The 10,598-nt window shown below is 40.8% G+C and overlaps 4 protein-coding genes across 4 annotated transcripts; 2 read left to right on the plus strand and 2 right to left on the minus strand.

Moving 5' to 3' along the window:
* Positions 1 to 6,392: 6,392 nt before the first annotated feature.
* On the minus strand, positions 6,393 to 6,788 carry LOC121602500 (histone H4). Its single transcript, XM_041931263.1, has one exon. It carries the CDS (start codon positions 6,744 to 6,746, stop codon positions 6,435 to 6,437), a length of 312 nt encoding a protein of 103 aa, XP_041787197.1. The 5' UTR covers positions 6,747 to 6,788; the 3' UTR covers positions 6,393 to 6,434.
* A 158-nt stretch (positions 6,789 to 6,946) lies between these two features.
* LOC121602499 (histone H3-like) lies at positions 6,947 to 7,520 on the plus strand. The gene has a single exon (XM_041931262.1). It carries the CDS (start codon positions 7,002 to 7,004, stop codon positions 7,443 to 7,445), a length of 444 nt encoding a protein of 147 aa, XP_041787196.1. The 5' UTR covers positions 6,947 to 7,001; the 3' UTR covers positions 7,446 to 7,520.
* Positions 7,521 to 8,235: 715 nt separating this feature from the next.
* LOC121602502 (histone H2B) lies at positions 8,236 to 8,873 on the minus strand. Its single transcript, XM_041931265.1, has one exon. It carries the CDS (start codon positions 8,787 to 8,789, stop codon positions 8,415 to 8,417), a length of 375 nt encoding a protein of 124 aa, XP_041787199.1. The 5' UTR covers positions 8,790 to 8,873; the 3' UTR covers positions 8,236 to 8,414.
* A 134-nt stretch (positions 8,874 to 9,007) lies between these two features.
* LOC121602501 (histone H2A) lies at positions 9,008 to 9,763 on the plus strand. The gene has a single exon (XM_041931264.1). It carries the CDS (start codon positions 9,072 to 9,074, stop codon positions 9,444 to 9,446), a length of 375 nt encoding a protein of 124 aa, XP_041787198.1. The 5' UTR covers positions 9,008 to 9,071; the 3' UTR covers positions 9,447 to 9,763.
* The last annotated feature ends 835 nt before the right edge of the window (positions 9,764 to 10,598 follow it).

A 10,598-nucleotide genomic window follows, 5' to 3' on the forward strand; every position in this document is an offset into this window, starting at 1 on the left:
CTTTCTCCAACATTATTTCTGATCAGCATCGAAAGTCTTCTCCGCTCACTACCACCATCCATCATCCATTGGTGTACGCTGATGATATCGTTCTGATCTCGAGCAATGCAGATAATGGAGTTGCGCGATACAATCTGCAACAGGGACTGACCATCTTATGGAATGGTCAAAACGTATTGGTTAGGACATCGCTGCTGAAAAGCAATATAATGCACATCTGCAACAAACCACATCCAACCTTACCGCTTTGCCTTAATCAAAGACAAATTCCAGACTGCAAAAAAGTAAGATACTCGGGATCACAATAGACCAAAAACCACAGTTCCAAGCCCACATTAAACAGCTAAAAACTACAGCTACCAAGAAAATCAACCTTTTCCAATGCTCAGCACAGGAACCCCACAAGCTTCAAAAGACACTTATCTTCATTATTAATCACTGGTTGCTTCCAAAACTACTGTACGGTATAGAAATAGTATCGATTAAAAGGAACAGTTTGAAAAAGCAATAAGCCCCATCTACCATGCCGTTCTACGATATGCCATAGGCGCCTTCCGAACCAGCCCCATCGTCTCTATGCTAAGTGAGAGCGGACTTCTTCCACTTAGCCATATAATAACAACTAAATTAGCCGCAACAGCACAAGAATTAAAGAAAAGAATATCCAAGCACCATCATTCCTCAATAGAGCCAACTCCAAACTTTTCGCTATAACAAACTGCAATATCCCGGATATCACAACACTGTTACATCTTGGCACTAGGCCGGGTAACCATGAACCCCCCTAACATAGACTGGCATTTTAAAAACATCCTTAAGCAGTTGCAATAGTACAATAGCACAAAAACATTTCATAGAACACACAAACAACCACATACATGAGCCAACCACATTTATACCGATGGATCCGTCGATGGAGCAGCAGCAGGATTCGGGATTTACTCACCCATTGATAAAGTAGCGTCCAACTGCCGGATCACACTTCCATCTTTACGGCAGAAACGTTGGAATAATCCAGCAGTTGAAGATACTCTGCGCTCTGACCTGGAAAACGTCATCTTTACCGACAGCGCAAGTGTCCGCTCGGCACTAGAGCAGGAACATGTAAGGACCCAAACATCCAAAAGCTCTACCGGTCACTAGCCCACACATAAACCAGGATCAACAACTCACCTCTGGTGGATACCTGGTCACGCTGGTATCAAAGGCAACGAGATCGCCGACCGCCTCGCCAACAAGGCCGAAGAAAAACATCAACCTACAACAACCTCGCTGCCTAAAAAGACGCAATTATCTATATAAATGGAAAAATAAGAAGGCGTGGGAAAAGGAATGGTTTAAAACCAAGAACAACTTCCTTCGGCTAGTGAAATCAACAACTCACCATGGCCATCAGTAATAAACATCGAGACCAAAAGATCCTTACTCGATTAAGAATAGGCCACACTAGACTGACCCACAGTCAATCCATCGCTCGAACGATCCAGTCCTCCTCTCTGCCAATTCTGCGGGACCACTATAACAATATTCCCACCTCTTAACAGAATGCCACGGATACACACAACTTCGTAAGACTTGCCATCTTGACTCCAACATAGACTCAATACTTTCACTTCACCCTCAGAAACAAGAAAATCTACTAAAATTTTCTAAAACTATCACTTTATGTCCTCCTCAACTATAACAATCTAATAGTCTAACTTTTTTCCCAACCAAGGGCGAAAGAACTCCGCGGAGCCAAAGCCTCTCTAAACCATACTAACAACAATTATAAAAAGACCCTTCTCAAAGGAACTCGTGTTGTTCGTGATCCCTTACAAACGTTCCCCAATCAAATCTAACCATGTCTGGCCGTGAAAAGGGAGGAAAGTTAAAGGGAAAGGCAAAGTCCCCTCCACCGGCCGGTCTTCAGTTCCCCGTTGGCCGTATTCATCGGTCTCCTGCGCAGGGTAACTATGCCGAGCGCGTCGTGCCGGAGCGCCCGTGTATCTGGAGCCGTCATGGAGTACTTGGCCGCTGAAGTGCTTGAGTTGGCCGGAAACGCTGCCCGTGACAACAAGAAGACGCGCATCATCCCGCGTCATCTGCAGCTGGCCATCCGCAACGACGAGGAGTTGAACAAGCTGCTGTCCGGAGTAACCATCGCTCAGGGTGGGTGTCTGCCCAACATTCAGGCCGTGCTGCTGCCCAAGAAGACCGAAAAGAAGGCTTAAACTGTGTAACAAGCTTCCTTCATCTCAAACCCAAAACCGTCCTTTCAGGGCGACAAATAACTTTGCCAAAGACATTTTATTCGATTTATGCTGATATGGGACAACCAGAAGTAAACATTTTCTAATATAGAACGGTGCTTGAAAGTGTGCACAAAATGTAAATGAAAAAATGTACTTTCCCATGGCACAAAAAGCATCATTTACTGTTTTCAATTCTCTAACCCTGCGAATTATGTAAAAGCAGCAATGCAAACAAAAGCGATGTGTTAAATTTTCCAGGTAGCTTGGTAAAGCGGGTTGGTTTTACCATAGCAAATGCAAGCAGTGACCTGTGTGTTTACCTTTTTTCTGCAAACGGTAAGGACACGTTTACCTGATTTATCGTGAACCACGGGAAAATGTTAAAAGTGTTGGTCAAAAAATATTGTGTGTTCAGGTAAGGCTAGGTTCTCACAACAGTTTGGCTTTCAATATTTCGGGAAACGTTGGAAATGGCTTTAAAAAAGTTGGACCAAAGATTAGGACATTCATATAAATAAACATCCTCAATAATGGTTCCCTTCACCCTTCATTTAAATAACCATGTGAATATTTCTGGCATTTTATAGTATTTTTTTAAACAATATTTTCATTTGCAATGTAGGGAATGCCAATAAAATACAATAAATTGAAATGTCCCTAACGCATGTGCAACTCCACATTCAATAACGCCATCTAGTGGGGATCAAATCCCTACAACCAGTCGTAACGCCATCTTAATAATTGGTAAAAGTAAGCTCACCCTTTACGTTGCAAAGGAGAAACGTTACTTGCCTTTTAAAATTCCCAAGCTGCATTTCATAGAGGGTTGGTCATCCCGCGACCGATCGGTGTGCAAAGTTAAATAGAAATATTTTACATTTCGAATAATAACAATAATTTGCTTTGGGATAGATCGATACCAGTGAGATTAAATAGTTTAATTACAAGTTAAAAAAAGAATAAGTGTTTTCATTCATGCACTATAATTCAAGCAAAAAAGTCTTACAGTTTAAAGGTCTTAAAACCCTCTAAGCTTATAATTGGAGTAACGTTGCCAAAGTAAAAAATATAAATTATTTAAAGTATATCCTAGGAAATTCAATATGTGCAATCAATTTGTAGCCTATTTAGAACGTTTATGGCGATTTTGAATGATCGTTGCTTTGGATGCGAGGGCTCTTTTGAAATGGCACTTATCGAGTTTAATAGATCCTTTCATAATTTTCAAATTCTAGTTTTTACCAAAGATTGGATAAAAAATGAGTTGTTTGTGATAACATATCGAAGTTTATTGAATGTTTAAAAGTATTTCTTGAAGTTGATAACTCGCATTGATGCAAAAATATGAAGATAATAATAGTGTTATAACTTTTCATTATCATAAATTATCAATGAGTCATATCTTTCAAAAAGCTTTTTATTTTTGTTCAAAATAGGTCTTTTCTCATTATTGCATACAAATATTCAATATAAGACATGATTAATAATCTATCAATTTGCTTATCTACGATGGTAAAACCAGGCGTTAAGAAAATGCTGCTTGGGTTTGCGCTAAACAGGCGTTACGTGTAACGCTTGCGTAGCGTAGAGGGCGGGTGTTCATGATATCCCAGGGTGTTTGTCCTGGATAATAACTGGGAAACATTTGTATGATAACGAAAGCTGGGGAACAATCACCATTGTAAAGATTAAAACGGAAACATCGCTTGTGGAGCATCGCTTAGCCAGTATCGCAAATGAAGTATCCCAGAAAATATGGAATTCAGTTAACATCCTAGATTTTGGAGGTTGAGTTAATTTCTACATCTTTATACCATCCTGCTAGCAAATCTTGCATAAAGTATTTGGCGGGAAGCTCTTGCTTGACACTTGTTAACGCTCTCTGGAGAATATGGAAAATTGCAAATTTTTGCTCTTATAGAAAACTCGAGTGGCGAGATTTATCTTTTCTAGGGCGCAATCCTGCATAATGCTCGTAAACTAAAATATAATTAGATTTTTTATTTACATTATAAACTTCACACCACAATTGCGTTAAATTGCAGCCACTTTAGGCATTTTCGGCAATGAATATTGTTTTACTCATGCAATTCAATTCAAAAATCTTCAAATTAACACACAATACATATTTTAAATGTTTTCAAAGTCTGATGATGGAAACTGTTTTAAGGTTTTGAGTTGAGGCAATGTTTTGTGTGTGCATGGAAACGGTGTTATTGTGATCAAAAATAAAGAAAAGAAATAGAATGTGAAGAAAAGAAAAAACCTTATGTGTTGAAAGAAGCTTTTTGGTATTATTATTTTTATCTATTCCGAAAGTTTTCAAGCTCACATCAGCATGAATAACATTCTCGTTTCTATAATTAATGCGATAGAACAGTGCTAACAAAAACGCATCGAAAGGCATAATTAGTTTAACTGTCAATTAACGACATTAATAAACAACATGACATAAACTGTGGATGCGTCTCACTTAGCTATGTAAAAAAGACCGTTAATTGTTATAAAAGATCGTTATTTCCCACATTGTCGATCTTAATTATATATTGAATTTGGTCCTGTGATTAACATTCTTATTGGGCCTGAAAGTTCTATTTATTAAAAATGACGGGCCTTCGAAAGATCCGCTAACAAGTTTGTATATAAATAAGCACTTCTTTCTTCTATGTTGCAGAGGTTCTATTCCAAATAACAGGCACCTTGTACGGTAAGACAAACCGTATTACGAGACGTCGGGAGACGATAAAACAATGAACGAGTAAGCTTGCGTTGAACCGATTCTAGCCTATATTTTAAATATTGCTGTGTCGGTGTCCAATAATACTAGCAAATTCTAAAGTAGGATGGACAATTGCACAATACACAGCTTTTTTACTGAATGGATCTTTGAAATCTTTCTTAACACGCAAAATGAATCCTAACAAACGGAAAGCTTTTGAAAGTATTGCTTTATAGTGGTTCTGAATCACATTTTTACGCGGCTTTGATCTATCATCAATTTTGTATTCGCAAATAATGGAAATCTTTTCCTAGTGCGGGATGTAACAGAACATTTTGATACGTTGAGACGCATACAATGGAATTACCAACGCGTTAAATCGAGTTAAACAGATTTAAAGAGTTAAAGAATTGGTTTGATCTGATACCGGTAGGAACATTTTCATATCACCTGCATAAAACAATTGTTCGCAATCCGGCATAACGTGAATAACATTATTTATGAAAATTTAAAAGAAAAGGGCCGAAAATGCTGCATTGTGGAATCCCAGCCGGGTTGGTGAATGCTGCAGATAGAGAGGAAAATATTCACTGTAATATGCCTATCACTTAAATTATTGGAGAGCAAAGGAACAAGCGCCCTATTAACTCCTTGAAATTAGCATTGAGTGATTTACGGATTCTTAGCCGGTCTCATGGTACAGTCGTCAACTCGTACGACTTAACAACATGCCCGTCATGGGTTCAAGCCCCAAATAGACCGTGCCGCCATACGTAGGACTGACTATCCTGCTATGGGGGGAATCAATAAGTCACTGAAAGCCAACCCCACAAGTGTGTTGGCTGGCAGGCCTTGACCGGCATCGGTTGTTGAGCCAAAGAAGAAGAAGAGATTTACGGATTCAAAGGCAGCATTGACGCGGTAAGCTGTTGCTGTATAATAAATTCACAAACCTCATGTGAACAGTGTTGTTTTTTTCACCCGTTTTCCTTCTTTTGATGAATTATCCCAGGTATCAATGAACGATGCGCATGTGTAAGTCAGATTTGAGCTGATGCAAAAAAACGGTATGTTCCACACGGTGATTATTGCTTCAAGAGGATGAAAGGTTTGTCCTGAAAAAGAAAATATTTTTAATTAGAAAATTTCAATAGTAAAAACTAAAGAAAGAATGAAAAATGATTCGTTTATAGAAACGCTTCAGTCGTCGCTTTTATGTACGCTTCAAACGCATACTTAAAAGTTAAAAAAGCAAAACAAAATGCCATTTCATGTAAATGCACTGCATATACAGCAGTGTGAGTGCTTGTTATGCGAGTATTATGTTATACGCACGCCATTCGAAGCCATCATAGATTTTTTTTCTCAAATAAGAATTGTCGCATGTTGCGAAAGACACAGCTCTTGAGTAATGTATTGTGGTCCTGAAAGGACCGTTTGATTTGAGACTCCATTTGGAGGTTTGTTAGAGCACGTTGAATTTAACCTCCGAAACCGTACAGAGTACGGCCCTGACGCTTCAGAGCATACACCACATCCATAGCGGTGACGGTCTTACGCTTGGCGTGTTCAGTGTAAGTGACCGCATCACGGATCACATTCTCCAGAAACACTTTCAGCACGCCACGGGTTTCCTCGTAGATGAGGCCGGAGATACGTTTCACTCCTCCACGCCGAGCCAAACGGCGGATGGCGGGCTTGGTAATGCCCTGGATGTTATCTCGCAGCACTTTTCGGTGACGCTTGGCTCCTCCTTTACCCAGGCCTTTTCCTCCCTTTCCTCTTCCAGTCATGATGAGCACAGGATGGTACGTTCACGATGTTCACACTTTAAATTGACGATCACGAATGAGCGTTTTCGAGCTCAACGTCCCTATTTATACTTTTTCATTCACGCATTCCCTCTTGCTCTTAAGATGAGAGAAAATGAGGGTTGATAAGCGCATAAATAGAGCTGTTGTTCGAGCAGTTTCATCATTCAACGTTCAACTTTTGTTAAAGAAACAAGTTCGCTCCGTGCTCAACGAAACCTACGCTCCCGAAGTGAAATGGCTCGTACCAAGCAAACCGCTCGTAAATCGACTGGAGGTAAGGCTCCTCGCAAGCAGCTGGCCACCAAGGCTGCTCGTAAAAGTGCCCCGGCCACCGGAGGAGTGAAGAAGCCGCATCGTTACCGTCCGGGAACGGTGGCCCTCCGAGAAATCCGTCGCTACCAGAAGTCGACCGAGCTGCTCATCCGCAAGCTGCCCTTCCAGCGCTTGGTGCGTGAGATCGCCCAGGACTTCAAGACTGATCTCCGCTTCCAGAGCTCAGCCGTGATGGCGCTGCAGGAAGCCAGCGAGGCGTACCTGGTTGGTCTGTTCGAAGACACGAATCTGTGCGCCATCCACGCCAAGCGCGTCACCATCATGCCCAAGACATCCAGCTGGCCCGTCGCATCCGCGGAGAGCGTGCCTAAATCGTCCATGCATCCGGAAGCGGTCCCTGTCTAAACGGGGCATTTCCTTCTCAAAACGGTCCTTTTCAGGACCACCAATACTGTTGAACATATCAAGAATTTTCTTTCGATTGCTATTACGAAATGTTACATGTGAAGGCAAGCTAACACGTATGTCGTTTAGTAATAACGAGATAATGATGAAAAGGGGGAATTTTCGTTTCAAACAATCATCGTTATGAGAGGTAATTTAACTTTTTCTTGACAAAGTTTCGCTTTTAATAAGGCAGCTAAGGATTTTGACAATATTAACCAATATTATATTACCACTTATATTACCTATGAGTATATTACCAACATCGCAGCTTACAACAAACCACGAACGAATAGTATGACATTATATTTTACAACAAATGTTCGACACAACCAGCTTAACTGTGACTCATAGGCACGAAAATGAAAACGCGTACGAAAACGAACCTTCAATACTTATAAAGCAACATTAAAATCGAACAAATCTATTACAACATTTAACTCACGACACATAAGCTGCAATTGGTTGCTTTGTCGATAAATTATCCTCGTATGCGCGAGGAAAATTTAAATTAAAAAAATGATTCTCATACCACGAGCGAAACGACTTCTATACATAATTCATGATACACGAAACTCCATGTACAATTTACCTCGCAAAACGCTTCCAACCAGTGCGGACTTTTTTTAATGTTTTTTGTAAACGTGCGAAGGTTCTATTTAACATTAATATTTACAATGAACAACGCAGAACATTAATGTCAATCACAGCATCCTTGTTTCCAATGATGTGGAAGACATAGTTCGCAAACAAACAACATTACAGGCAAACGCAACAAACTGAACAATAACGTTGACCAAGACGGACACCCTGAAATTACAGCGCTAATTCGCTGGTGCAGATGAAACGAAGGATAATTCTTTGTTTGAATGCGATTTGTGGTCCTGAAAAGGACCGATTTGAGAGAACGAAGCCAATCATTTCAGTGGCTTACTTCGAGCTGGTGTACTTTGTGACAGCCTTCGTTCCTTCAGAGACGGCGTGCTTGGCAAGCTCACCAGGCAGCAGCAGACGAACAGCGGTTTGGATTTCGCGGGACGTGATCGTCGAACGTTTGTTGTAGTGCGCCAAGCGGGACGCCTCAGCAGCAATGCGTTCGAAGATATCGTTGACGAAACTGTTCATGATGCTCATGGCCTTCGAAGAGATGCCAGTATCCGGGTGGACTTGCTTCAACACTTTGTAGATGTAAATAGCGTAGCTTTCCTTGCGGGTCTTGCGCTTCTTTTTCTTGTCGGACTTGGAAATATTTTTCTGGGCTTTGCCAGACTTCTTCGCAGCTTTTCCACTGGTTTTGGGTGCCATTTCGACGGAAAAATTCACTCAACACTGGGACACGATGTGTTCGATTCAACGGGTGATTGCGTTCTAGAAAAATTCCAAGGTCTCGGATCGCTTATAACGGGCCGTGAGAGAGGATGCGTATCGTGCAGCTCGAAAAATTCCAAACAAGTATCGCGCAGCTCGAATAAGCTGCTATATAAGCATCGGTCAGCTCAAAATTGCTCCATTGTAAAAAGACCCTTCTCAAAGAGAACATCGTGTTGCTCGTGATCCGTTACAAACGTTCCCCAATAAAATCTAACCATGTCTGGCCGTGGAAAGGGAGGAAAGGTAAAGGGAAAGGCAAAGTCCCGCTCCAACCGTGCCGGTCTTCAGTTCCCCGTTGGCCGTATTCATCGTCTCCTGCGCAAGGGTAACTATGCCGAGCGCGTCGGTGCCGGAGCGCCCGTGTATCTGGCAGCCGTCATGGAGTACTTGGCCGCTGAAGTGCTTGAGTTGGCCGGAAACGCTGCCCGTGACAACAAGAAGACGCGCATCATCCCGCGTCATCTGCAGCTGGCCATCCGCAACGACGAGGAGTTGAACAAGCTGCTGTCCGGAGTAACCATCGCTCAGGGTGGTGTGCTGCCCAACATTCAGGCCGTGCTGCTGCCCAAGAAAACCGAAAAGAAGGCTTAAACTGTATGACAAAGCTTCCTTCATCTCAAACCCAAAACCGTCCTTTTCAGGGCGACAAATAACTTTGCCAAAGACATTTTATTCGATTCATGGTGCTATGGGACTACCAGAAGTAAGAACATTATCTAATATAGAACCGTGCTTGAAAGTGTGTACAAAATGTAAATGAAAAAATGTGCCTTCCTTTGGCACATAAAGTATCATTAACTGTTTTCAATTCTCTAACCCTGCGAATTATGTAAAATGCAGCATATCAGAAGCGATGTGTTAAATTTTCCAGGTAGCTTGGTAAAGCGGGTTGGTTTTACCATAGCAAATGCAAGCAGTGATACCTGTGTTCCTGTATACCTGTATTCTGGAAACGCTAAAGGACACATATACCTGATTTATCGTTAACCACGGGAAAATGTTAAAAATGTTGGTCGAAAAATGTTGTGTGTTCAGGTAAGGCTAGGTTCTCTCAAAAGTTTGACTTGGCAAATTTATTGGGAAACGTTGAAAATGGCTTTAAAATAGGTGGACCAAAGATTAGGAACATTCATATAAATAAACATCCTCAATAATGTTTCCCTTCACCCCTCATTTAAATAACCATATAAATATATGTAGCATTTTATAGTAGTTTTTTAAACAATATTTTCATTTGCAATGTAGGGATGCCAATAAAATACAATAAATTGAAATGCCCCTAACGCATATGAAACTCCACATTCAATAACGCCATCTAGTGGTGATCAAAGTCCCTGAAACCAGTCGTAACGCCATCTTAATAATTGGTAAAAGTAAGGCTCAGCCCTTGACGTTACAAAGGAGAAACGTTACTTGTCTTTTAAAATTCCCAAGCTGCATTTCATAGAGGGTTGGTCATCCACGCGACCGATCGCTGTGCATAAGTTTAATAAGAAATATTTTACATTTCGAATAAAATAACAACAATTTGCTTTGGGATAGATCGATATCGGTGAGATTAAATAGTTTAATTACAAGTTAAAAAAAGAATAAGTTTTTTCATTAATGCACTGTAATTCAAGCAAAAAAGTCTTACAGTTTAAAGGTCTTAAGGTCTTTACCCTCTAAGCTTATAATTGGAGTAACGTTGCCAAAGTAAAAAATATAAATTATTTAAAGTATATCCTAGGAAATTCAATATGT

This window comes from Anopheles merus, unplaced genomic scaffold (genome assembly GCF_017562075.2).
Source record: "Anopheles merus strain MAF unplaced genomic scaffold, AmerM5.1 LNR4000477, whole genome shotgun sequence".
Taxonomy (NCBI): domain Eukaryota; kingdom Metazoa; phylum Arthropoda; class Insecta; order Diptera; family Culicidae; genus Anopheles; species Anopheles merus.